The sequence below is a fragment of the Ovis canadensis genome, chromosome 21 (genome assembly GCF_042477335.2).
Source record: "Ovis canadensis isolate MfBH-ARS-UI-01 breed Bighorn chromosome 21, ARS-UI_OviCan_v2, whole genome shotgun sequence".
Lineage (NCBI taxonomy): Eukaryota > Metazoa > Chordata > Mammalia > Artiodactyla > Bovidae > Ovis > Ovis canadensis.
The window spans coordinates 56,576,991-56,604,163 of record NC_091265.1 but is presented as its reverse complement, the minus strand read 5'-3'; the positions used below and the strand labels follow the sequence as shown (position 1 = coordinate 56,604,163).

General features: G+C 61.6%; 1 protein-coding gene across 6 annotated transcripts in view; it reads right to left on the bottom strand.

Moving 5' to 3' along the window:
* The window catches only part of MYRF (myelin regulatory factor), a 34,358-nt gene extending 9,073 nt beyond the window's left edge, over positions 1 to 25,285 (bottom strand). For 4 of the 6 annotated variants that reach the window (XM_069565932.1, XM_069565933.1, XM_069565935.1 and 1 more), the window contains exons 1-15: positions 25,127 to 25,285; positions 12,337 to 12,424; positions 11,886 to 12,149; positions 9,763 to 9,824; positions 8,559 to 8,838; positions 7,499 to 7,749; positions 7,293 to 7,416; positions 5,183 to 5,378; positions 3,557 to 3,633; positions 3,265 to 3,375; positions 2,536 to 2,626; positions 1,976 to 2,176; positions 1,632 to 1,743; positions 1,045 to 1,154; positions 43 to 203 (exon numbers count right to left, since the gene is read on the bottom strand). In XM_069565932.1, coding sequence (XP_069422033.1) covers positions 43 to 203; positions 1,045 to 1,154; positions 1,632 to 1,743; positions 1,976 to 2,176; positions 2,536 to 2,626; positions 3,265 to 3,375; positions 3,557 to 3,633; positions 5,183 to 5,378; positions 7,293 to 7,416; positions 7,499 to 7,749; positions 8,559 to 8,838; positions 9,763 to 9,824; positions 11,886 to 12,149; positions 12,337 to 12,424; positions 25,127 to 25,172 — 2,174 coding nt within the window. In that variant the 5' untranslated portion in view covers positions 25,173 to 25,285. Of the gene's footprint in view, positions 1 to 42; positions 204 to 1,044; positions 1,155 to 1,631; positions 1,744 to 1,975; positions 2,177 to 2,535; positions 2,627 to 3,264; positions 3,376 to 3,556; positions 3,634 to 5,182; positions 5,379 to 7,292; positions 7,417 to 7,498; positions 7,750 to 8,558; positions 8,839 to 9,493; positions 9,573 to 9,762; positions 9,825 to 11,885; positions 12,150 to 12,336; positions 12,425 to 25,126 lie in introns of those variants that run through there. The other 2 variants (XM_069565937.1, XM_069565938.1) reach the window with 2 other exon arrangements.
* Between the last annotated feature and the right edge of the window lie 1,888 nt (positions 25,286 to 27,173).

The following is a 27,173-nucleotide window of genomic DNA, read 5'->3' as shown; positions in this document are numbered from 1 at the left end:
CGTGGGAAGGGGGTCAGGCCCTCCCCCAGCCCGTGCCCCCACCTGAAGGCGCCCGAGCTGCCGGTGGACTTGAGGCTGTCGAGACGCCGCAGCTTGGCCAGCTTGTGGCTCCAGCGCTCCAGCTCATCGATGCGTGTCTCCAGGTTGTCCGTCAGCTTGCACAGCTCCTTCACGGCACCCACGTTCTCCATGAAGATGCGCTCCTGCCGTGGGGGATGGCCAGTGTCGAGGGCACAGTCAGCCCCTGGGAGGCCCAGGCCACGGGCCCATGGGGGAGCAGAAGGGAGCCCTCGAAGCCCCACCCAGGCCAGCCTCACCTCTCGTCCAGCCTCAGCTCCCCCAGCTCCCTGTTCCTGCCTCTGAACACCATCCCACCTCTCCTCCTTTCCCCACCCGTGGACAGAACTCTGTGGTCCTCAGGGCCTCCCGCCTCCATCTCCCCCTCTGATGGACACAGTGTCTGAGACTTCAGCAGAGGCCAAGACCTAGGGCATGCTCACTGGCACCCAGCCTCATGCCAGGAAAGTTACAGACATCATCCTCAACAAACCACGTACGTGTTTAAACTTTGCCATAACCCTATGACAGAGGATGAGATGGCTGGATAGCATCACCGACTCAATGGACATGAATTTGAGCAAACTCTGGGAGATGGTGAAGGACAGGGAAGCCTGATGTGCTGCAGTCCACGGGTCACAAAGAGTCGGACGTGACTGAGCAACCGAACAACAAAACACCAAGAGACGTTCTCAGCTGTAACGAGCGTTTCCCTCCTTTTGCAGGAGAGGAGGCTGACTCTCAGGAGGTTCCTCTTGCCTTTGATCACACAGCCACAGATGGGCCAAATCCTCATCTCCCACCCCCCCTCCTCCCTGTGGGGTGGGGAGGGGGCTCTACAAGCAGCATGAGAGAAGACTGGGGTGAGGGGATGCTCCAACTCTCTGCACTTCAGAGCCCTGTCTCTGTGCGAGGGGCTGCTGAATGCCCTCCAGCTGGTCCACCCGTCTGCCTTTTGGGCTCCTTCCAGTTCCCCCACCCAGAGACCTTGTTCACCACCAGGAAGTTCTCTATGGTTTTCCCATTGGCAAAGACCACATCTCCTGTGTCCTTCACGGCCTCGGGCAGGATCTCCTTCACCTCCTGAGCGATGACACCTGGGGAGGGACAAACCAAGTGTGTGTTGGAGGGAAAACTGCCCACGGCACCATAATGTAGGCAGGGGCTGGGACTGGTGAGGGTGAAATTCTGGGAGCTAGAGATCTGAGATCCAGGGAGCCTTGGAGCGGGGTGGCAGTTCCAGGGATCAAGGTGTGGGGTTCCAAGGGGTAGGTGCGGGTAGGGGCAGATTCTCGGAAGTAAGGGCCACAAGGGAAAGGGGACAGAGATCCAGGAGAATAAAGGCAAGATTCATCCAGGGAACAGAGGAGCAGGGATCCCGGGACCACAAGTGCCAGACTTCCAATGTCAAAGTGCAGGGGCTCCAGGTGAAAGGGCAGGTCTCCCAGAGGGCCAGGAATCCCAGGGGCGGGGTTCCGTGAGTCGAGGGAAGGGGTTCTTGGAAGCAGAGTTTCCAGGGGACAAGGACAGGGGCGGGGTTACCAGATGCCAGATCCCAGCCCCTAGGTCTTTACCCGTTTCTGGCGCCGCAGCTTCGATGCCGGCAGTGGCGGCAAACTCCGGCTTGTACCTGTAGTGCACCAGCCGCATGCGCGAAATCCTCTTCAGCTGCTCGGTGGTGTCCACCTGCGCGGTAGCCAGGGCCCAAGTGAACCCCTCCCCTCCTGGGCCCGTCCGGTGGCAGGAGTGTGGAGGGGGTAGACCCTGCTACCACCAGTGTGGCGGGATCCAGAGACCCAGGGCCAGCCTCCTCCGAGCCCTTTTCCTGAAGCCCCGCCCCTAGGAGCCCCGCCCCAGCCCGCCCCTGCCATAGGCTCCTCCCCGCTCATGGAGTCCCCGCCCCCGACCCTGCCCCCACCTCCTGCACGTGCTCCTTGGCCCGCAGGTCGGAGGGGTGCATGAGCGAGCCCATGACCTTGACGTTGCCGTGCACCACCAGCGCCTCATCGGGCCGGTCCGTGTTGATGCCCACACGGCCATGGTGGAAGACAGTGTCCGGCACCTGCGCCCGCTGCCACAGCACCTCGCTGTCACTCTCAAACTGGCCTGGATTGGAGGCCTGGCAGGAGATGGGGCTGGATCAGTCCTGGGGGTTGGGGAACGCGCAGCGCCCTGGGAAAGGGCGAAACCCCACAGCCACCCCTCCAGCTCCAGCCGGAGCTCCTCACAGCCCCATGCCCAGCTTAAACTGTCCTCCCATGGCTGCAACTTTCAGGAAAGCCACCAACCGGGTCCTGGCCACCTCCTCACTTCATTGTGAAGGAGACACTGGCCCTGAGAGGGTGGGAACCTTGCCCAGGGCCACACAAGATCAGCACTCCAGCTCCTGACCCCTGAGGACCCTGTATTTCTCCTGGATGCTGTTTCTCCCAGGTCTGGGGAGGACTCTCAGCCCCTTTGGGGGGAGGTGGCCCTCACCCTGACGATGATGCGCTCTGAGATCTGGGCGGCCAGTGTGTAGTTCTGATTTTGTGCGTGGGCCTGGAGGGCCACCACCAGCATGAAGTACCTGGACACAAGAGGGTCTCAGAGGTGCCCAGAGTCCCGCCCCATTCCCCTCCCGCCTCCACCAGCCTTCCTGGGTCAGATGTACAGTGCACTTGGTCATCTCCCCCAGGCTCTGGGCACCCTGGAGGAGAGCATGACCACCCCACCCTACAGAGGAGGGGCTTCCCACGCGGCTTTAGTGGTAAAGAACCCGCCTGCCCATGCAGGAGACAGAGAGATGTGGGTTCGATCTCTGGGTTGGGAAGACCCCCTGGAGGAAGGAATGGCAACCCACTCCAGTATTCTTGTCTGGAGAATCCCCATGGACAGAGGAGCCTGGGGTGGGAGGTGGGGGCTACAGTCCACGGGGTCGCACAAAGTCAGACACGACTGAAGCGACTAAGCACGCACTACAGAGAAGGAAGCTGAGTCTCCACTAGGGGGCGGAAACAGCTAGGAAGCCAGCTTCCTCTCTCCTATCCGTAAGTGGTAAAGGGCTCTGAAACCCAGGTCCCTCATGTGGGAAGTGGGTCAATCTCTGGGACTCCGTTTCTGGCATGCTATGGGCAGGCGGGGGCGGGGGTGGAGTCGGGGAGACACCCTCCAGCCCCTGGTCTTCAGAAATAGAGGGGCTCCTGGGCAGGGGCGCAGCCCGCTCACCTCTGGTCGGGGTTGGGCTTGCCCTTCTTGCGCATGTTGTTGGCGGTGGTCTCGCTGAAGTGCAGCCTCCCCACAGTCACTTTCGTGACCTGTTCGGGGGGCAGATTGACCCTGCAGAGGAAGGGCAGGGTACTCAGGGGCCAGGGAAGAGGGGCTGCGGAGAGCCAGGCCACCAGGGGCCCCGGGGTCAGGAATGTGTGGGAGGGGCACGTTGTGGGTGCCTTTGGCCCTCCTTGGCTCCTGCCAGCGGAGCCCTCCTGGGGACCTCCCCAGCCGCGGCTCAGGCACTCACGTGACGGGGTTGAAGGGCCGCTTGCTTCGGTCCGACTGCGACTGCTCGATGTTGATGGACTGGTTCAGGGCCTCCAGCTGGGGGAGGAGCAGAGGCCAAGGGCACCTCAGGGCCTAGGGTCTCCCCACCTGGTCCTGCCCTCCTCAGCCTCTCAGCCCAGGCCCAGCCCAGCGGGAGCTCCTGGGGAAACTGAGGCCCACCCTCCCCTTGGCCCACAGACTCCTGTGCCTTCTCCTACACCGCCGTGCCCCTCCATGAGCCCACACCCACACCACTCTCCCACCTACGTGCACACGCGTGAGCACACACACACAGGCAACTTCGCTGGCCACCAATTCACACCCACTCACTCATCTCCAAGTACACATCCCAAATCAGCCTCCACAGACACCGATGCGTGCATGCTAAGTCACTTCAGCCCTGTCTGGCTCTGCGACCCCAAGGACTGTGGCCCAGCAGGCTACTCTGTCCATGGGATTCTCCAGGCAAGTGGGTAGCCATTCCCTTCTCCAGGGGATCTTCCTGACCCAGGGATCGAACCCACGTCTCCTGCGGCTCCTGCCCTGCAGATTCTTCACTGCTGAGCCACCGGGAAGCCTATCCACAAACACCCAGTCACACCCAAAACCACACTCCCGAGAACCCATCCCACTCCCAGGCCTCTCAAGCCCTCCAGAGCACAGGCTGAGCTACGGCAATGCCAGGCCCCACTCATGACATGGAAGGAGACACACGCAGCCAGGCCATCAGGGAGCTCATGGGCTCAAAATCAACCACCACCACCATGGAGGTGCTGGACAGTGAGGGGCCTCAAGTCAAAACGGGCCTCAAGGCAGGTGTCCCAGAGGAGGCAGCAGAGTGAACGGTGAAGGTCAAGGAGCGGTCAGCCAGGGGAGGAGGCAGGCAGTGGGGTTCAGAGGGCGTCCCAGAGAAGGAGCCGCCTGGGGGGAGGCAGGGGCTGTGACTGGGCACAGCAAACCAGGGCCGGGGTGAGGATGGGGTCCCGAAAGCCTCTGCTGCCTAGCAGTCAGGGCCTTGCTCGGGTGGATGGGGGAGACGGAGTCCTGGAGGCCTTAAATGGGGAATGTTGGGCCCACCTGTGTCTCAGGTGGAACAGAAGTCCGGCTGGCTGTGGGTGGTCAGATAAGGAGGGGGCTGGCCTGGTCTGGGCAGAGGTGCGGGGAGGAGAGGAAGGGACCAGGTTGTGGAAAGTTCCAGGAGAGAGAGCGGGGCCTAGTGCATGGTGAGAGGTGGGCAAGCAGGTCCCAGATTCATGGCTTGGGTAACCAGGGTCCCGGAGCCCCATTCCCGGAGAGGAGAGCCTGGGGAGGGCGAATTTGCAGGGAGTTCATTTTGGGACGCTATGCTGAGGCAGCTGACAGCAGGGTCAGGGGCGGGGTCCTGGCTGGGCACACAGACTTGGGGTCACAGGGTAGAGAAGGAAACAGGAAGCAGAACTGAGCAGAGGGCTGGGGACATGACCCTTCAGGGGCGGGCATGGGGGTTCAGGGGGGACGGGGGCTGGACTCAGCCCCCAGGAGTCTCCTCAGGACACACTCACCTGGCCCCAGGCTCGTCCAGCTCCCCGGCCTGCTGCCCACCCTCACTGCCGAGCCCCAGACCTGCCTTCACTCCGTGCAGCTTCAGGTAGAAGCAGTCCAGGGGCTTGAGGCCTTCGGGCGTCTTGACGTACTTGGGCTCGCCCAGCATGCCGATGTACGCCGTCACCTGGAAGTGGTTCTTCTTCTGGCACACAAAGGCGTCGTCGCCCACCGAAAAGTTGAAGCCCTTGTCGGCGTCCACGCGGTAAGTGAGCATGGGCCTGGGGGCAGGCGAGGACACTCGACCGAGGGCCCCCAGCCAGGCCTGCCTCGCCTGTCCTGTCTGTGGCCCATGTCCCCAAGCCAACTTCCTACCTGGTGCCCCCACCCTCAAACCTCTCTCAGGATTGCTCCCACTTCTCAGAAATGGAAACTGAGCCCCCCAGGAGGATCTGAGCTCTGGTGTGACAATGCCTTGGCCAATATTCCTCCCTTATATGCCTGGGACCACTGTGCCCCGGTGATGGGGGAGGCTGGGCAAGACCCTAGGATGGGAGTGAGCTCCTGATGAGGGGGCCTGACAGCCCCTCACCACACTTGGCTTCCTCCCAGAACGCTGCCCGAAGGCCCCCTCCCTCCAGGGAGACAGGGTGAGAGGGGATGCGTCTGTGGAGCCTCACTGAGCCTGACAGCTGGTTGCCATGGAAACGGTGGAACCAGGCGCCGGCTCTGCACGGGCCCAGCCCCTGCCCACCAGCTTGCTCAAGCCCCCAGACATCTTCATCCTGACTCCTACCCGGTGGGGAGGGGGCTCTCTGGGCAGCCTGGACTCAGCCTCAGTTTACCAATCTGTTGCTGGGAAGGTGTTCTTGGTCTAGGCTCTTTGGGGGATCTCCAGGGGGTAGGACACGGGGAGACTGTTGGCCCGCCTTCCCCCAGGTCCCCAGGCACAAGCAGTGCCCCCGATGCCCAGGCCTGCCTGGAGGAAGCTGGGCAGGGAGAGTGTTTCTAAACTTGGAGAGGCCTTTGGGCCTGGCTAACATCTACAGGAAGATGCAGGGCTCACTGCTTCTCCCTCCCTGGGCTCCGCTCATCTGCCTGACCACCCAGGAAACACCCAGAAAGTGCCCGTACCACACTGGGGTGGACCTCAGGTGCCAACTTCCTGGCCTTGGGATCTGGGGTGGCAGGGCTGACCTGAGAAGAATGGCTGTAGGAATGGGGGGGGTCCTCACCAGGCCATAGGGCTGGACAAAGACCTCTCCCTGACACCTAGATAGGGTCTCAAGGGATCCTTTAGTCACTACATCAGTTGGACAGCTCCTTGCCCCAGCCCTGAGGGCTTTGCGCTAACAACCCCACAAAGCCTGGGACCCCCAACTCCAGGATGCTGAACTAGCTGTGAGAAGGCAAGTCCCAGACACCCTGCCCAGTCCCAGCAAGGTCCAAAGTGAGCTGATGGTGAGCCATGCTCTCACCCCTCGCTGGCCTTCTGTGGGAGTGAGGGGAGTGGTCCCAGAGTGCTCCTGGCCGGGTCCCAGGAAGCTGAATCCGCATGGGTGGGTGCTGGAGCAGAGCTAGGAATGCTGGGGCAGCCTCTGACCAGTCCTCCCCCACCCACTGGTCCCTCCCCTGCAGGGAGGGGGCTTGCTGGAAGGGCCTCCCTGACACTCAGCTTCCGGCTACCTTCCTGGAATGCAGGAGGAGGGGGGAGGGGGAGGAGGAGCCAGAAAACACCCCTCTCCACCCACTGCTGCCAGACTCGCCCCCACTGGCCCCTCCCTGGCTGACACCACCTTCTTAAGCCTCGGGCTGGCTCAGGACTCAGGAGCCCTGAGTGGCAGCCCTAGCTCTGCCCTGAGCCTGCTCTTCTGTGAAAAGGGACTGTCTTGTTCTGAGGGTGCTTCCAGCCCTGCTCTAGGATCCTGAAGCCAGGGCTGGGGTTGCCCAGATGGCATGACCAGGAGGGATGGGTGGTGGTGGTGGTTTAGTCGCTAAGTCGTGTCCGACTCTTTTGTGACCCCCATGGTTGGTAGCCCGCCAGGCTCCTCTGTCCATGGGATTTTCTAGGCAAGGATACCAGAGTGGATTGTCATTTCCTTCTCCAGGGGATCTTCCCGACCCAAGGATGGAACCCGGGTCTCCTGCGTTGGCAGGCGGATTCTTTACCGAGGGAAGGGGCACGAAGCACTCACAGCTCCTTGTAGTTAGCGTCGTACAGTGTCGCCCATTTGTTCTGCTGATGCGGTTGCCACTTGATGGACTGGTAGTTGGGGTCCAGGTAGGAGCCACTGAGGCTATCACTGTCCTGCAGGAGACCTGGAGAGAGGGAATGGCCATGGGCCCCGAGCCCCGGGCCCCACCTCCCCAACCCAAAAGCCTGAGCAGGCCAGCCGTGTACCTGGTGAGGGGGCACCTGGTGGATGCCAAGGGGGTGTCTGGACCCGGGCGATGCTGAGGGGCAGGGAGCCAGGCCCGGGTGAGAGCGGGCCCTGGGGAGGCCAGGGTGGGGAAGGGGCTCGCGCTGGGTGCGGGGGCAGGGTCGTCACAGTCCCAGGCTCCTGTTTGATCATTCCGTTCAGCATCTGAGCATTGAGGGTGTTGGGAGGCGATTCCGAGTGCTTCCTCTTCTTGGCGGGGTGTGGGGGGAGCCTGGGGGATACAGGTGTGCGTCATGGGGGGACCAGTGCCCCCCCAACCTGTCCCACTGGGCAGTACCCCCGCTCCCCTCTCTGCCCTGTTCCAGCAGGATACGCCCAGCCCAGCAGACACCTCCTGCAGGAAGCCGCGTCTTTACCACCTCTGTGCTCTCCCATTGTGGTGTGCTATCATCCTGTGTCTGTCCCTCCTCCCTGCTCCCCAGGCTGTGGAATCCAGGAGGGCAGGGCCACACCTGACTCGCCCGTGTGTCCCCATCACACCAGGCAACTGGCCTGGTGCACCAAGTGCTCAGAATCGTTGGTGGAATGAGTGAGTCTGTCCCTTCCCTGTGGGGTCATTCTCAGCATCACCCGTTATAGTGAGGGCTCTTTGGAGAGCAGCCTCCAGAAACAAGCCAGAGGGCTTGGACCACCAAGGCTGGGAGAGTTTCCTGGAACAGGGGCTGACAATTTGCAGGGGGGGCTACACAGCACCCCTTCCCCTTCTGGTTTGCAAAAAGCTTTGCCAGTGGAATCTTTCCTTGAATGAAATCTTTCCCGAAATCTCAAATGTCCAAAACTGATAAAAAGATAATTCTGCAGCTGGAGTCAGAGCGGAAGTAGTTCTGGGTCTACAGCTAGAACCTCCTCAGAAAACTGCGGACTCTGTGTGGTTAGAAAGTCACTGCCGTGTGGGTAAGAGCACCGGCCCAGGTTCAGGCTGTGGCTCTGCCCCTTTCTACCTCTGTGACCTGGGCAAGCATCCCCTCCCTGCCCCCACCAGCCCATCTCCCCACCCTGAGGAGGCTGCCCGGCTCTTACTCAGCTCCGTGTTGCTGGAGCAGCTGGTGGAGCATCTGGGACTGCTGGCCATGGTGGAGGTCGGTGGGCACCAGCCCCTGCCCCATGGCGGCGTAGGGGGGCATCGGAGGCTCGGCCTTCATGTACAGGTCCCGCTGCAGGACGGGGTAGTGCGGTGGGGGCGGCGGGGGCGGTGGGGGGCCTGGCAGGTGGGCTGGAGGTGGGGGCGGGTGCTCCAGGCGGGAAGGCACCCCGACATGGCACAGGGTCTCGGGGGTAATGGTGCGCAGGAGATGGGGGTCTGTGGGAGAGAGGGGGCAGGGGGTGGACATTAGGTTTCCAGGCACCAGCTCTCCCTGGGGCAGGGTCTCCTCATACCCACCCCCTCCTGAGCCAGCCTGGGGGCTGCCCTCCCACCCATCCCACGTGGGAGGAGGCTGGGCAGCCCAATCCCACTGCAAGCCTGGGCGGGGAGGCTAGACCCTGTCCAGGGGGTCGGCAGCCTTTCACCCCATCGAAGCCCTCTTCTTCCCCGGGCTGGGCCTGGCCCAGCTCCCTGGGGAGGACCCACATCCCAAGGCTCTCTCCCAAGCCCCTCGCAGGCCTGCTCCTCCTCTGGACTTCAGGAAGGAGTCTCCTGGGACCCCCGGTGCAGTCCTACAGCAGGGAGGTGGGCCCCTCCTCCCTCCGGCAGCCCCTCTACCAGGCTCCCAGGGGCCAGCCCCCCAGCATGAGGGGGGGAAGCCCCAGCTCCCTTTGTTCCCCAGGAGGCATTCCAGAGATGTTTCTGGTAAGATAAACAGAACTCTTGACCCCTCTCAGGGCCGTGGGGAGAAGGCTGCCTGCCATCCTTCGGCTCTTGGCCACCTGGGGGCCGCGGCAGCCCTGAGCACACCCCGAGGCGCGGTGGGCCCAGCCAGCTGCACCCAGGCTGCCTCCCCCAGCCATCCACTCACCGCCGAAGGGTGCGTCCATGATGGCGCAGGCGGGCAGGCGGGTGGCATCACCGGCAGGGACACTTGCTCAGAGGCCGGGCGGGCTCCCCACCCGCCCACGGGGAAACAATAGCCAGCGCCAGGGAGTATTTGACCAGCGATAATCTGGGCCTGTTGGGCGGCCGCTGGCCCCCCACCCCCACCCCCGGCTCGCTCCCTCCCTCCCGATAAGGCCGCCCCAACCACTTGCCCAAACCCCAGAGGGGGAGGGCGGTGCCCGCCGGACTCACCATTCACCTGCTGGGGGGAGTAGGCCTCGGAGCCCGAGTCTGGGGGAGAGTCTGGCAGGGTGCTGTGGAGAAGAGGGAAGGGCTGTTGGCTGGGCCACGGGACCCCTGCCTCCCAGTCGGGCAGCTCTTCTGCGGGGCAGGGTCCCAGAGACCCAGGGGCTGGAGGCCTTGAGGTCTCTTCCCCGCCCCATTACAGGCATTTCTCTTTACCAGCCCCCTTGGGGTGCCCGGCAGGGCATGGGGCTGAGTTGCAGGTGGGGGGCCTTGGGCTCCCACCCCGCATCCCCTCAGACCTACAGGGCACTAGAGGGGCCTGTCCCTGGTTCAGGGATTCAAGGACTCCCTCCCCAGATCCAAGGGCCAGGCCAGCTCTTTTCTTCCTGCACCCACTGAAGCCCCACTTCCTGGAAACTCTAGGGGGCCTAGGGGGCTGGGCCTGGGAAACGTCAGTGGCTCACCGGAGGGGCTGCCCTGCCATGGGCAGGTGTGGGCTGGGCAGGGAGCCAGCCTGCCAGGCCTGCACTCATAGGTTTTGTGTTATCAGTGGTTTGGGCAAGCAAGAACAAACTCGACTCTAAGAGGTCAGCACGTCCTCCATGAACCCTGCGCTCGCCCGGAGAGGAAGGCGGGCAGGGGGCTGGCTCTCTGGCCATCGTGGCCCCCACATCTGGGAAGACTGCCCTCCATCAGGCCCAGGCAGCACCTGAGGCAGCCCAGTCACTGCCGACATGGCCCTGGGCTAACTGAGGGTCCCCAAGGTCCTCTGGGCAAGCCGCCCGCCATCGGCTTCCCCAGGCCCCGTGGGTGAGGATGACAGGAAAAAGTGACGGGGACCCGGTCCTTGCTGTGGCCCTCGCGGCCTGGTGGGCAGACCGGGGCCTCTCCAGCTCCGTGTCTGTCTCCCCGCCTGCTGCCTGCACTGCCCCGACAGTGGTCTTGTGTAAAGGCCCTTCTCTCTCTCTAGCCCCTGCAAACTCATATGCCAAGTCCAGAGGACCTTGCCTTCTTCCTCCTAACTCCTCACAGCGCTCGAGTTGCTGATTTACTGATTACTAACTCCCTCCTCAGCTAGACCCCCTGCAGGAGAGACAGGCCTGCCTTGTTTTCCACCTAGAACAGGGCCTGGCAGGGGTCGGGTGGTGGGAGCCGCCCGGGGCCCATGGAGTGTCTGTGTGGCTCTCCCTGGGAAATGGCTTCAGTGGGCCATCCGAATCCTGCTGTGAGGGAGACGGGGCTCTATGCACAGGCTGGCTGGTTTTGGGGTCCCCCAGGAGCTGGCTACTGGGGCAGTTGATGAGCTCACATAGAGGCCTGGGGTACAGCAGCGGGCACTCAGCAGACACTTGTTAGGTGGTGTTAGTTCTCTTCCCTCCCTGCCTTTCAGGGTCTGCTGCTTTAGGACAGCGTCTTGGCCTGAAGCGGCCAGCTACCTTCTGCCGCTATGGCTCACCCTTGCCTGGCTTCCCCCCTATAAGCCAGGACATGGCCACTGTCCCCCAGTACTTCCTCTGGGTTTCCTTCCCCGATTCCCACAGTCACATGATGGGGCGGAAGCATTTGGGGCTCCCCTTACAGCTGGGGCTGCTGAGGCCCTAACCGAGGTTGAGGGTCAGTACCCGGAAGAATGGGCTTTCCTGGTGGCTCAGCTGGTAAAGAATCCGCCTGCAATCCCACAAGGCTGGGAATAGTGGAGCTGGAGACAGAGCCTGGCTGTCTGACGGGCGTCGTGCTCCCAGCACCCCACCATCCTTCCACTCAGAGACGGGGTCCCCTGCCCCCTGCCTCAGCCTGAGGGGGACCCAGAACTTTCTCTGAGCACCTCTGCAGGGCTTGGCAAACCCATGCTCCCCGCCTCTACGTGGGCTGGGCGGATCTGGGAAGGGGAGGCTGGCTTGTCCCCACTCCCCTGCTCGGAACCCTCAGCTGCCCACTGCCTTAGCACAAAGCCTCCTCGGCCTAGTCCTGGAGCCCCTCGCCCACCACCACCACCTTGCTCCCTGCAGGGCAGCCCGTCCCCCACTGCCCAGCCTCGACCCCAGGCCCACTGTCACTGTGCCCATGCCTTGCCTGGCCCGGGGCCCCTGCGTCTTAACCCGCCCGCCACACTCCCTGCCCTCACTCACCCTGGGGCATAGGGAGCCTTGGGCTCTGCCTTGATGGGGGGCCCAGAACCCCCCAGGAAGGGCTTGGGAGCAACACCCATGCCGTTGTTGTTGTTGCAGTTGAGCGGGGCGCTGTAGCTCGGGGGTGGGAGGGCCCCATGGCGCCCTGGGGAGGGCGCGCCCCCCGGGGGGCTCAGGTGGTGGACCCCGCTGGAGCCGGGGATCGCTGGCTGCCCATGGGGGTAGGAGGCCGCACTGGCTGGAGCAGAGATGTCAGGGAAGCAGCTGCGGAGAAGGGAGGAAGCTCAGCGCCAGCGGGGGCCCCCAGCCCCTCCCGGGGCCCCACCCGCAGGGCAGCATGGACCCCGCAGAGGGCTTGGAGGCTGGCGGAGGGGGAGGAGCAGCTTTTGGAGGCGGGACGTTGTCATGCCTCCCAGGTGAGGCCCGTGGGGCTGGGGGCGGGGCCACTCACAGGTCAGAGGCGTCCTCCTTGCTGATGTACTCCTCCAGGATGCTCGTGTCTATGTTGGAAGGCTCCAGGGCGCCGTTGATGTCGTGGCCTGTGGGGAGGAGTGGCCATGAGCCACGGCAGAGACCCAGCACCCACTGCCCCCCAACCTGTGTCCACATGGAGGGAGAGCCCTTCACAGTCACCACCTGCCGCCCCTCCAGCAGGCAGGGACGCTGCTGCCCCCAGCCCACAAGGCCCCCTGGACTCCTCCAAGAGGGGAGGGCCCCACAGTCTGCATCTGGACGGACCCACCGGCTCCTGCCCCTCCATCCCCTCTCCCAGATGCGTGACACGAGCAAGTCCCTTCGTCTTGTCTATAAGATGGGGTGAACGTGTCCCCATCTTACGGGGTGCTGTGAGCAGCAAATGAGGTGCCACCACCCTCACTGCCTTGGGCCCAGACTCGCTGACTCTGTCCTGCCCTGTCCTCCAGGTGGCGGTTCCAGACAGCCCAGCTACGGGCAGCCAGGAGCATCGGGCCTGGCCAGGCTGGACCACACATCCTGGGTGGGGGGGCGGGGGTGGCGCATGGGGTTCGGGGAGACTCCTGCACCCCGGGCCCAGCTGCAGGTGGAGAGGGAGTTGGGGTCGGAGTCAGGAGCACCCAGCCCCCCCTCAGTGCGTGTGCCTACCACCCTCATAATGAGGGCGAGGGTGCTGAGCCCAGAGGAGGAAACAGCCTCAGAGAGGTTCAGCAGGGAACAGCGGGGGCCCTGGGCCCTCCCCCTGGCCTGGCCTGGCCCCACCAAGTGGGGGGACTCTCAGAAAAGGCGCCCCCGTGCTCTCGGGCATCAGCAGGGGAGGAGTTGCCCTCCCCTGCTCCACCCTCCCAGGGTCACCTTGCAGGGAGAGTTGGAGGGCGGGGTGATAAGGGGGCTGACGTGGGAGATGCGTCAACCCCGATAATGGAGGCTGGCCCCCCCACCCTCTTAGCCTGGGCTGGCTGGCCCCAACTGAGGCAGGAGGCATCCCTCCCACAGGCCCCTAGGCCATGAGTCAGGGGTCTCATCTCATGCTCCCTCTCCTGGTGAACCCTGAGAACAGACCTCAGGTCCAGTAATAAATCCTAGATCACCTACTGCGTGCTGTGTGACCTTGGACAGGTCACTCACCCTCTCTGAGCCTCAAGCTCCTCAGTAAAATGGGGACACAAACAGCTAACACTTTACAGGGTTGTCTGAGGATGAAAAAAATTAAGGTGTATAAGGGGCCTGGCACGTAGTGGGTGCTCAGCAAACAGTGGCTGTCCTCACTCCCCAGCACCCAGAGCCCTGGGGTCCCCAGGAACCCCCGACTCAGGCCTCTCCCTGGCCCCGGCCGGCATTTCAAGAATGCTGAGCCCCGCTTAGGTGATTAATGAGTGGCTAAGCCCTCCTAGGAGTCACGCGCTGCCTGGGACAGGCCCTCCTGCCTGGGCTCACCCGGCCGGGAACAAGGGACATCCACCAAGCATCGCCAGTGGCTGCCCGGGGCAAGGGGAGCTTCTCAAGCTGGGAGTGACCAGGCTGCAGGCTGAGATCCTAGGACTCCAGTCACACTCCGGCCCCCACTCCATCCTTCCCAGTTAACTGAAGGTCCCATTTATTGAGCGCCTGCTGTGCCCCAGGCACTTTTAGAGCCTAACACATTAATAATCGTAGGAGTTTATTCTATGCAGGGCAACCTACAGGCCCTTCCCGTGCAGTGAGACACTTCATCCTCCCAACCTGTAACGGTGACAATGATGTGATGATGATGATATTGACAGGGGCTCCCACTGAGTGCCCACCAGGCCCCAGCGCCCTTAATGGGTTTACCTCCCAATCGCCCCTGAAGACCTGGTGTTTGTTATTAGCCTCATTCTCTTTGTCCAGAGAAGCCAAGTCTCTTGCCCAAGGCAACAGGGCGAGGAGAGGCCAGGGGCATGGGCCTGACTCCAAGAGGGAAGGTTTGGTTGGCTTCCTGGCCATCCTGGGCGACCCCCCTGGATGGGGGATGGTCCCGAGGGAGGCAGGATGGCACAGGGAATGGGGAGGAGGAGGTACTGGAGCGTCACGCCCACCTTGGCCGCTGAAGCTGCAGGTTTTTGAGACTGAACTTGGAATCCACAGTGAATGATGGGGTGATGGAGTCATGGTGTTGCTATTTATAACAGGCCACCCCTCCTCCCCTCCTCCCCCTCCTCCCCTGGCTAGGAGCACTCCTAATCACCCCTAATCCTCCTGCCCACCTCCCCCCACCCCAGGGATTGGTGGTGGGGGGGCTCAGACAGAGGCATCTTGGGAGACCCTAACGAGAACCAGATGTGGTTGGGGGGAGGAGAGGCCCTCTGGTGCCAGGGGCCGGGCGGACGGGAGGATGCAGGCGGGAGGGGTGAGCCACTGGGGCAGGGTGGGGGTGGGCCGACGGGTGGGAGAGAAGTATGAGGTTTGGGGGTTGAGGGGCCTCCTGAGGGACCCTGACCCCAAATATTCGCTTTCTCTGGGAGTCGTCGAGGCCTGTCTGGCCCTCTCCCCACACCACCCATCCTAAAGGGAGCCACTAAGCAGATGCCCCCAGTCTGTCCGTGAACCACACTGGAGATCTCTAACCAAACTTTCCAGCCCTGGGACCTCTGAGGCTGGAGCAGAGGCCCCCAGGAACTCAGGAGAAAGGCAGGGCACCCAGGGCACACTCTTGGGGGTGCCCCCTTCCCCACCACTCCCAAAAGAACCCTGGAAATTGCTGAGCCAGCAGCAGACACCTGTCAGGCAGGAAGCTAAGAGTGTCACCTGCTGATCCTCAAGACCTCCCTGGGAGGTGTGGAGGCTGCCCAAGGTCCTACAGCCTGAAGGTGGCACCACCAGGTCAGGTCCTTGCCCTGCCTCTCCCCAGACCCTCCAACTTCCCATTGCTCGGGACACCCAGAACCCTCGTGCAAGGCCTGGCAGCTGGGCCCCCTGCCTGCCCAACGGCTGTTCCTGCCCCAGTGCCCCTCCCCACAACTCTCCAGGGTCCAGCCCCAGCCTCACTCCCTCTTGGGACAAAAAGCCCCACTTGCTCTTCGGGGCCTTGGCATGTGCTGTTCCCTCAGTTCAGTTCAGTTCAGTCGCTCAGTTGTGTCCGACTTTCTGCGACCCTCCCTGTCCATCACCAACTCCCGGAGTTTACTCAAAGTCATGTCCACTGAGTCGGTGATGCCATCCAAACATCTCATCCTCTGTCCCTCAAGCTGTTCCCATTCCTCATCACTCGTTAGGTTTGGCCTTAAGTGTAAGTTCCTCCCAGAGACCATGTCTGACTCTCCCAATCCCTTGAGTGGCAGCCTTCTCTCTACTTTCTCATCAGGCTCTTTGCTCACACGCCCTAAGGGCAGAATTGATCCTCTGCCCACCCACAGCCGCCAATTACCGAGCGGTCATTCTGCCCAGCCCCACGTCACACACTTAATATACAGCTTTTTTGGCGGCTGCACAGCATGTGGGATCTTAGTTCCTCGACTAGGGATCTATCCCATGCCCCCTGCCTTGGAAGCATGGGGTCTTGAGCACTGGACCGTATATAACACATATATAATTCTTATAACAATCCTACGGGGTAGGTGGTTTTCTTGTTCCCTGTTTCACAGATGAGGAAACTGCAGCTCAGAAAGGATAAATGTCTTTCCACTCCCTTGAAGGTATAGCAGCTGGGCTGAGTCCTCCCCATCTGCCCTGTGTGGCATTAGCATCTAAGCATACCATAGGCACACAATAAATGTTCGCGGGATGAATGAGCAGAGTGGCAAGCGGAGCACTGGGACCAGGCCTGCCTGGGTCTGGAGACCTCCGCCCAGCTGTGCTGCGGTCAGGGTCCAGGGCTAGACAGGGCCCCTCCAGGCACCGCCCCTGCCCTGCTGAGCTATGCACCCCAGCTGCTCCTCATTAATTAGGCCCTTTATTACCTGCTTTTAACAGGAGCCAGACACTGCTCCTTCCCAGGGAGACAGGGATCGGGGCTGTGGGAAGGAAGCCCCCTGCCCTTCTCTCTCCTCCTCCCTCTAAGGCCACCCAGCTGGGCAGAAGGGGAACCCAGGGGACACAAGCCAGGTGCGGGCTCAGGGCGTGTGGGGGCCCAGGTGGTCCTCCACCCTGGACCCTTCCCTTCCTCCCCCATCATGCTCACGTCCCCTCACCACCAGCTGTGGCTGCTGGCTGAGTCTCGGGCATTGTCCCGAGGAACGGGGGAGGGTGGGGACACGGCACAGTGGGAGGCTTGTGCCCTGTCCACACCCTCCCCTCCACCCGTCAATGGGGCACTTGTCAATTCATGCCCCAAACATGGCGGAAATCCCGTCGGCCACGTGGCTGTGGGCGGGGCAGGCCAGGGCCCAAGGATGCCGTCCGGGATGAGCTGATCGGAACCCGGGGCAATCAGGGCACAGGTCTGTCCTCCCACTGTTGACTGTCCACCCCAGGGATCCTGCCTCCAGACGGGGACTGGCCCAGGGTAGCAATGGTCAGGAGATTGCCCACCTTGGCGCTCCCACAACGCCCTAAATGGACCCCTGGGGTCACAGAGACCTGGTTGGTAATGTGGGCCCCTCCTTCATTGCTGTGTGACCCTCAGTAAGTGGCCTGGCCTCTCTGGCCTTAGCTTCCTTCTCTCTCAAGCGCAGGAGATTCCTGCATCATGGGGTGGTCGTGAGTCTTCAATGAGATGGTGGGAGAGCTCCTCACCCCAGGAGGCCATGGCTCAGTTAGTGGTAACTATCCTATCTCCATCAACCTTGGGGCTCCCGTCTCCTTCCCTGCCCAGGCACAGCTGCTGCCATGTTGTTATTCTGGCATACCCGTGGCACAGTGCAGCCTCCAGCACTTGGCTGTAGCCATCCCCGCTCCAGTGGGTAGGACTTCAGTGACTGCCTGCCGCGGCAGTCCTTCCGCAACCACCCCAGTCACAGAGGGCCCCCAGTGCTGTGGTTTCATCTCCCAGTATTGACTGAGCTGATCAACATGTGCCAAACTCGTTCCCACTGGGACAGGGCATATGGGCTCTCACCTCCCTTGGTCTGGACTATCTTTATTAATATGACCTATGGTTAATACGTGATAACTAATTCAGGCTTCAGATTCTGACCAGAGCCTTCTCACCCAAACTGCCTTCAGGTCAAATGCTTGACCCTCTGCATCTCAGCATCAAATCCCCAGTTAGCCTGGGGCTGAATGACAAGGATGTGGCTCTGGAGTCATTGCCAGCAGATCCTTAAATCTGATCCACGGTTGTCTTTGTTCCCTCTCAACTTCTTGCCAAAAATGCAGTCGAGTCCTGCATCCTGTTTGCAGAGACCCTTCTACTCCAGGGGACCTGAAATCTTTAGCCCCCTCTGGGGTATAGCTGTGTCCTCCTTGGGTCCCCACACAGCTGCCATCCTGTCCTCAGATCCACACAAGGCTGAACGCTCAGCCCCAAGATGCTCCCAAGCCAGGTTCAACAGAGCTGGGCCCAGCAGCTGTGGCCCCTTCTTAGGGAACCCGCATTGGTCCCTAGGGATTTCCACTTTGCTCTGGGACCCCCAACTTCTCCCACAGCGACCAGGCCAGGCAGGCTGGGGAAGACCCCTCGCCGTAGAGGTAAAATAGGCACCCTGCAGCTCGGGGTGGGCTTACCAGGGTCACCCAGGCCCATTTGTGTTCACACACCAGCATGTCCCCCATGCACGTGTGCACACAAGGGCACACTCCCAGGCATGTATCCACTGGCACACACACAATCGTGTACATCCAAACATACACCTATGCAGAGGCACACACGCCGAACACTGACACACGCGTGTGCACACACCGGCATGTTCCAAGTGTGCTCACTCATACCTTCACACGATTATTTACTGAGCTTCTACTACGTATCAGTCATGATGGTAGGCTCCAGAGATGAAGCAGTAAACAGACAAAACCTCCTGCCCTGTCCCATTTGTGGCCAGGTAGGGGGCCTAGTCAGGGGACGACCTTGCCTTTGGGACCAGAGCAAAATAGCGAAGGGCAAGCTGGGGACACATGTGCACACCCTCTTCCCCAGGAGGGCCTGGGGAGGGTGACAGTTTGCACAAGGAACCCCCCACTTCCTCTTGGCTCCCCTTCACTTTCTGGCTGCCCCTCTCCCGGTCTCTTCACAGCCACTCCCGGCCTGTCCCCGTCCCCTCTTCGGTATCAGGTTTGTTGGGTGTACATATAAATTGTGCTTTCCTTAAAAAAAAAGACAAAAAAAACCTCCTGCCTACATGGAGCCGACATTCTGGATGCAGAGTCAGGTGACAAGATAGATGGGTAAAACCCACTGCATTTGAGACGGGGACAAATGTTACGGAGACACTAAAGCAGGGCGACAGGCTGGGTTGCTAGGAGAGTGAGGAGCTGCGATTTGAAGCAGGATAGCAGGGAAGGCTTCACAGAGCCAAGATAGGGAGGAGGTGAGCCGCACGGACCACTGGAAAGAGCATTCCAGGCAGCGGGGAGCCAGTGCAAAGGCCCTGAGGCATGTTCACATCTTAACACACCTCACATTTGTACACTCCTGCCCACAGTGCTTCCCTGGTGGCTCAGTAGGTAAAAAATCTGCCTGCAGTGAAGGAGACTCCGGTGATGTGGGCTTAATCCCTGGGTCGGGAAGATTCTCTGGAGGAGGAAATGGCAACCCACTCCAGTCTCCGTGCCAGGAAAATCCCACGGACAGAGGAGCCCGGCGGGCTACAGTCGATAGGATCGTAAACAGCCGGACACGACTGAGTGAGCACGCACGCATGCCCGCAGTGCTCACTGACCCACGGTGGGCCCGGGCCAGCACACCTCCCCATCAGCTCCAGGTGAAGCCAGTCCAGCTGAGTGAACTCGGTGTGAGCCAGTCCAACTCCGTCACCTAAGGCAGCCCCCTCCAAGTTAGCAAAGCAGGGGATGAGGCTTCCCTGCTCCCTCGAAGACCACAGACCCCAGGAGAAGAACCATGGTGGGGAGAAGGGAGCACGGGGGACTGAGGTGATGGAGAGTGAGCGGGGGTGGGTCCCCAAGTTCCTCAGAGAGACAGAGGCTGTGGTTATGCATTAGTGGGGCTGGAGGGATCTAGGTCAGATGGAGGAAAACCTTTCCCACCTATGAGCAAGGAGGCAGGGAGAGGCCAGGAAGCCCTGAAGCCAACTGTCCGTGGTCCAGACCAGGGGCTGCTTAGGAGCCAATTGCCCCTCGACCCAGGGTTTTCCCTTCCTTCCTTCCTCCAGCCTCAACAGTCTTGGGGTCTCACTGCTTCTATCACACAACCCTGACCATCTGAGTGAGGAGTCTGAGGTCCAGAGAGGTCCAGGGGCTGGACAGCAGTCACCCAGCACAGCCGCACGTGAATGGTCAGGCCCCCCAGCACACAGACGAGAGGCCCCCTCCCGCCCCACTCCAAGCTGGCACCCAGCTGTGACGGGCTGCAGGTCAGGAGACGGGATCCCACCCAGCTCTGCCACCACAGTTGCCCTGAGGGAGCCTGCCCCATCGCCTCCTCCTCCTGCCTCAGCAGCCCCCTCTCAGAAGTGAGGGGACCCCAGCCGCACTTCACAGGGCCCCAGGACTCCCGAGAGACAACACATGCCTAAACCTCTGGCCTGGGTGCGGCTGGCAAAGACAAAGGATAGTCAAGTCCCTTCCCCAGGCCACCAGCCAGAGTTCCTCATCTCTGAGCTGGAAGGTGGGGCAGGCCCCACTGGAGGCACCGGGAACCAGGAGTGGCATCAGGACCAGGCAGGGCCATGTAGCGGCCTCTGAGAACAGGGTGCTCAACAAGGCGACAGCTTCCCTTCAGCTCTGGAACGAGCAGCCCAGAGAGGGTGAGGGGCTTTCCCAAGACACACAGCGCCAGCCACAGGCCCAGTCCGACACTGGGAGTACTAACCTACCCTCGGACCAATAAAGTGGGGAGCATAGTACCTGGTGTGAGCCTTCCAGGGGAGAGCAATCTCAGTCCAGGCTGCAGGCACCCCACCAGGCAGCATCCCAGAGCCCCTTTATCTAATCCCCAAGGAAACCCTGAGAGGCAGGTACGACGCCTACAGCTGTGTTGCCATTCTACAGATGGGAAGGTGGAGGCACAAAGAGGTTTAGGGACAAGACTAGAAGGCTAAGGACAGACCCACAGCCCACTTCAATGAATGCAGAGACCCACATGGGCTCAAGGGGCTGCCCAACATCCTGGCAACAGGGGCTGGAGGCCAAGATGGGAGAGGATGCCTCTCCATACACACACCCAGGCTGCGGGGGAACCCGATGCCCAGAGGAGGGCTCGGTGAAAAGGAAGAAGGTGGGAGAAAAAGGGCAGGCAGCCTGGGTAGGGCAGGGCCGGCCCCGGTTAATAATGCAGTTAATGATTTCTTCTCCCCATCCTTATCGAGCGGGCAAAGTCCAAGGGCAGCAGCCAATCAGCAGCCCCCGCTGGGCAGTTACCCAGCGGCCTCTGCTGCCAGGGCCCCCAGTCCTGCGAGGAGTCAGAGAGCGGGGGCCAGGTCCCCAGGAGGGGGCCATTCTGCCCAGAGCAGCCTATCTTTCCCCCCAACACCCTGCTTGGCTCTGCCTAAGACCCCCAGAGCCCCTCTGCTCAGGCCCCCAGACTCAGGAGAGGCCCTGGGGTCGGCAGGCTGGAAGCAGCCTGCTCCACTCCTCTGCGCTGAACCAGGCCCCTGACCCTGCCTCTGTTCACACGGTCATTGTTGCTTCCATCTCCTGCCCCCTCCCACCCTGTTCGGCCCTACACTGGGTGCTGGGAACAGAGAGATGAGTCAGTCGTCCGCCCCACCACTGCCCCTACTACCTACCACTTCCCCTCCAGCTGGAGTCAGGACCTAGGGAGGTGGGGCTGGGACAGCAGTCCTCCAGAGGGGCTCTGTGCGGACCCAGGAGGTACCCCATCTCATCCCCTTGAGAATCAGGGGTCTGGTGGTCTCCCCCACCCACCAACTCCCCAGAGCATACTGCAGACAGGTGGACTCGGGCACAGTGCCTGGTCACACACCGCATCTCAGCCCCAGACTCCCGTCCAAGGTGGGCATCCTCTTCCCGAGTGGTCAGGTGGGCTCCGCAGGGGCCTCCTCTGCAGGCAGACTGGGGAAAGTGGGCCATGCCATCCTTCCCCTTCCCCATCCCAGAGCTGAGGAAGGGTCAAAACCAGGATCTGGTGTTCTGGGGTTGGTGAGGAGCCCAGCGCCCCCTCCCCGCCATGTTCAGTGTATATGTCCTGTTGCGAGGTCAGGAGCTTGCCTTTGTTTGGTGGCTAAAAAGAATCATACTGGAAGCCCCTGCTCTGGTCCAGCCTACCTGCCTACCCCAGACAGGTAGGGGACATGAAGCCAGAGAAGGGAAGTCACCAGCCCAAGCTACCCATCAGGTCTGGAAGGAGTGAAAACCCAGCTCTCACCTCCAATCCTAGCAGGGCTCTAGAGGCCAGGGGAGGCACCCCAACCTCTGGGTGGCCTCTCCAGCACATGCTGGCAGCCCAGCTCCGCTCAGTCGCTTCCTCCATCCCCACCGGCTTTCCGAGGGCTGGCCGCTGTTCACTCACACCCCATGTGTCCCTGAAGCCAGGGGCCAGCACCCTCTGCCTTCTAAAACATCCCTCTTCTCCAGGGCTGGAGGATAAGGCTCATCAGAGCCGAGGGCAGCATCGAGACCTTCTCTGCTGCCCACTCCTGTCTTGCAGGTGAGGAAAAGGGGTCCAGAGAGGGCCACACAGCTCTCAGCGACCGAGCCCACCCCACAACCTCTAAGACCCTATAGGGATCCTCCGATGCCGCCTGGCCCTGGCCCTGGCCCTGACCAGCTCTGGGAGCCCCAGGCCCCAGCCAGTCAACGTGATTAGGAGGACACCTGCCACTGTGTCCCGGTTACCTGCTGGGAGCCAGTGCATCGTGCCCGGAGGGTCCACTCTCTGCAGGCCCTGTGCCCGCGGGTCTGGGCGGCCGTAGCCTCCCTCTAGGGGATTAGCAAGGCGGTCACGGGGGCCCGGCTGTACCAGCCTCGAGGGGGCCGCCCTGTCCCAGCCTCCCACCTGAAGCTCAAAGCGCCTTAGCCTCCAGCCCCTCACCCTGGGGCCGGGTACAGCCTGGCCCCCTACTCTGTGCGGGCAGGACCCAGGACACACGCCTGATGTGCCTGGAGAGGGGGCCTTGCCACATGAGGGGCCTGGGCACGCCCTGCCCCCTTCAGTCAAGCCCTCTCCCGTCTCCAAGCCCAGAGCTGAAAGCACAGACCCTGCGCCTATGTACCCACTGTCCTGGGGGGTGACCACAGCCAAGCAGGACCCGGGATGAGAGCTCAGGCGTCCCCTAGCCCCAAGGGACATACGCACCGCGTCTCTTCCCTCCCCCTGGAACAACACATCCACCACGCACACAACAGCACCGCTGCCCACGCTTCCACACTTCCACTCATGAGCACACTCGCCAGCACCCCCCACCCCCAGGGGTTCCCTAACACCCACGCTGAGTCTCCCATGTGTCACTGTCCACCAGATTCCCGGCCAGGCCTTCCCCCCGCCAAGCTGCCCAGGAGACCCCAGCCCTCAGCGCCTGCCCCACCTTCCCCCCATCGCAGGCTCTGGGAGCACTTTTCCAGCCCCTGGCTCCCTCCACAGACATTCTTGAGTCTCCTCTTATCTCTCTGGAGGGAGCAGCACAGCCTCCCCGCCAGGCCAGCCAGGCCAGCCGCATGGCTGAGCTGTGGCGTCAGCCCCCACCCCCACCCCCCACCCACAGCCAGGAGGGAAAGTTTGGCTCCGGAGACAGGGAGCCTGGGCCAGCCAGGCCCACCCCTCTGCCTGGGCCCAGGGTCCTGGGGGAGGAGGTGCGGGGATATCTGCAGGAAGCAAGGGGGTCTGGCTTGTGAGTCATCGGGACGTCTGGCACGCTCAGGGCACCCCCAAAAGAGTAGCCCCCAAGCAAGGACGAGTGCCCCCTTCCTACCTCCCCAGGGTCTCCATAAAGCCCCTCAAGGCTCCTAAAGGATTAACAGGAGCTGGGGAGGACCAGAGCCCCTGGGACTGATGGGGAAACGTCAGGACCCTCAAATGGCCCATCCACTCAGGATCAACCACTCAACCTAGTCCCAACCTGACTTCTTGGATCTGGGGCTGCTGGGGGCGTCCCAAAAACTGCAGTGGGGAGGCCTGAGGTTTGGGGATGCCCTTACCTGTGTTATTTAGCAAGCTTTCTCCCTGTCTGTGACTTCTGGCTGGGGGGCAGCAAGCAGAGTGGACAAAAGCTCTGACCCTCACACCCCGGAAGTCACAGGGAGAAACTGAGTCAAAGAAAGGCCTTCCTTGCTTCCTCACAGGACCCCAAAGGGATCTGGGCGCTGGGCTTGAAACCTGGGCCCTAATTCCCTGCCCTGTGTGCCCTGTGGGCCACCCGCAACTCGCCAGGGTTAGGTTCACACTGATGGAAGGTTCTGGATCATCGAGTTTTGCATTCTGAAAACCCTGAGGTGCAGGGTATGGGCTCAGGGACTGGGGAGCAGGTAGGGGCAGAGGGTGGGCTACCGAGGTGGGTGGAGAGGGACACGAAAGCACCCAGAAGGTCTGGCTAGATGTTCCAGCAAGGGTCTGAGAAGCCGGGGGGTGTCAGCCTGCGCCTGTCCCCCTCCCCCACGTTGTCCCTTCCCTCCTGAACTCAGCACCCAGGAGGGGGACAGCTTGGAGGAGGGGCGGAGGCTACTCAGGAAAAGGGGAGCGGAGTTGGCGAGATGAAGGTGCCGTGCCCCCAAAACCACTGCTCAGGAGCAGGGAGAGGGCAGAAGAAAACGCTAGGGTGTGTGTAGATCCCAGCCCTAGCAAGGGTCCTGTAGGGTCAAGGTGAGGAGAAGAGGTCACTCTTGGGACAGGGACACCGTCTGAGGGGGCAGAGCTCCAAGGACAGGTGTGAGGCACAGCCCAGAGGACCCTCGGGGGGTTGGCAGGAGGCAGCGAGAGGTCTCAGAGGGCGGAGGTGGCTAACGCGGCAGGGGCAGCGGGAGGGGGGGTGGTGATGCCAACTTCAAGAAGGTTCCAGCCCAAGGAGAACATTGGAGGTGGAGGGGGTGGAATCCTGCCCACAGAGGAATGTCGGGGAGGGGTACCCCAGCCCCTAGTAAGGGAGGGGTAGCTGCTTCCAGGGGAAGTTCGGCCGTGGGGGAGGAGGCGGCCTTGGAGAAGGTGGGTGACGGTCCTGAAGGGGGTCTCCCCATCTTGATGGGGGTCCTAGGCTCCTGGAAGCACCGTGGGGCAGGTCCCAGCTCCTAGGAGTCAGGGGGCAGCAGAGGCAGGGTGCCAATCTGAAAGGCACAGCAGGGCGTCTGGGTCCTTGGGGAGGGGTGGGGGTCCCAGTCTCTGGGAGGCACCATGGGGTGCCAGCCTAAGAGGCATGGAAGACCTCCAGAAGGCGTGCTGGGGACCCCAGCCTAGAGGGGGTTCCAGCGAAGCACAGAGACGGTCCCCGGGGTCGGGGAAGTGTCAGAATTTAGAGGGGACTGCGGGTCCTGGAAGGCGTGAAGGAGGGCTGAGTAGGGACGGGACGCAGCTCCAAGGAAGTTGTGTGTGTGGGGAGGAGGCAGATCAGGGAGGGGGAACCCAAGTTCAGCAGAGGTGGGTATTAACCTGCAGGAGACGGAGGAGGGCCCCCGCCCGGAGCAGGCGTTCTGGCGGGGTCCCGGCGTGGCGAAAGCACAGTCAGAGGTCCCAGTCCCCAGGCAGACCGGGTTGGGGGCTCCCAGCTCGAGAGGGTCGCCGTCCCCGCCGGCCCCGCGCGGTCCCTCACCTTCGAAGAAGCGCTGCAGCGCCTCCGTCTCGTCCACCACCTCCATGTCCGGCCTGCCCGGCGCGCACTCCGCCCCGGCCCCGCTACAGCCCGGCCCGGGGGCGCGGCATCGCCGGCGCGGCCAGCGCGACAGTCCCGGCTCGGCTCCCGCTGCCGTCCCGCCCGGCCCGCCGCCGCGCTCGCCCCCAGCGCGGCCCTGGCCCGGCCCCTGCCCGCCCCGCACGCGCCCCGCCCGCCGGCCGCGCGCCGCGCCCCCTGCCGGCCCGCCGCAGCCCCGCGCCGGGCAGGATGCGCGCGGCTCCTTCTGGGGGCGCTCGGCGCGGGGGGCGCTCCTAATCGAGTTGGGGGGGTCGCTGCGCCCCCAGACCCCTGTGCTGCGGGAGGCCAGGACCCCCGCAGTCCTCGCCTGCCTCTGGGGTAAGAGAAGACAGCAGGCTTCTCAATCTCAGATGTTCAGAACCAAACCTCAGGGATAGCCCCCGTTTCCTCTGCTGACCCACTGCCCATCTCAGCCATAACTCGCATTTCTCAAATATTCGTTAGGGGCCAGGCCCACCCTGAGTGCTCTACGGGGATTATCTCCGAGTTCGTCCTCTCAGGTACCCTACCAAAGAGAGACTACTATGTGATTTTACAGATGCGAACACTGAGGCTCAGTGAAGTTTGGTATCGTCTGAGGAAGTCTGTCCTGTAGAACCTTGCAGTGATGGGGGAATCCCTCTCTGTCTTCCATCAGGGTCACTGCCAGCCACATCTGGCTGCCGAGCCCTTGAAAATTTTAGTTAATTTTAATTAGTTCAAATTTAAATAGCTATGTGTAGCTGCGGTATTGAACAGTCCAGGTCTAATGGTTTCAAAGTGATTAAGTTCAAAGGCAACGTCAGAGCCAGGTCCTGGCTGACCTGGGAAACTGCCCCTTCCATCATCCAGGAGGGTCCCGCGTGAACCCACCAGCCTTCTCTCTCTGTCTCCATCTCTGTGAGCGCCTCTCATTTCTTTCCTGCCAAACAGCACAGCCTCTCTCCCCACTGATCTCCTCTGTAACCCTCCCTATCACTCTTTTTATTTATCTGTTTTTATTATTTGTTTATTCTTTGGCCATGCCACACAGCATGTGGGATCTTAGTTCCCCAACCAGGGATGGAACCCCCCAACCCCCGTACCCCTGCATTGGAAAACACAGAGTCTTAAACACTGGACCACCAGGGTAGTTACCCAAATCACTCTTTTTAAAACGTAGATCAGATCATGTCACTTCTTTCCTAAAACCTGGGCTTTCCCTTTGCACTCAAAACAATATCTAGGCCCATCCATGCAGCTGCAAATGGCGTTATATTTGTGGATGTATAACTGATAGACTTCCTAGTTGGTGCTAGTGATAAAGAGCCTGCCTGTCAACGCAGGAGACTTAAGAGACACGGGTTCGATCCCTGGGTTGGGAAGATCCCCTGGAAGAGGAAATGGCAACCCACTCCAGTATTCTTGCCTGGAGAATCCCATGGAGAGAGGGTCCTGGTGGGCTAGGGTCTGTAGGGTCGCAAAGAGTCAGACCTGACTAAATCGACTTAGCACACACACACAAGTATACAGCAGAAACCAACACAACATTGTAAATCATACTCTGATAAAAATTAAAAAAACAAAAACAATATCTAAACTCCCGCCCTGGTTTTCCAAGGCCACGTATGACCTGCTCCTGCCTGTAACGCTGACCTCATCTCCTACTTTTCTCTCCATTGCTAAGTCACAGCCACCAAAATTCCTCTTTGCCATCACTCAAACATGCCAGACTCACACCTGCCGCAGGGCCTTGGCACATGCTGTTCCATCTGTCTGCAACATTGGTTCCCCTGAGCTGGTTCCTTCGGAGTAGTTAGTCTCAGCTCATTCATCACCTCATTGGCCATCCTATTGAAAGCAATTCCCCCTGTGTGCATAAGTGCTAAGTTGCTCAATTGTGTCCAACTCTTTGCAACTCCACGGACTGTAGCCCACAGGTTCCTCTGTCCATGGGATTCTCCAGTCAAGAATACTGGAGTGAGTTGCC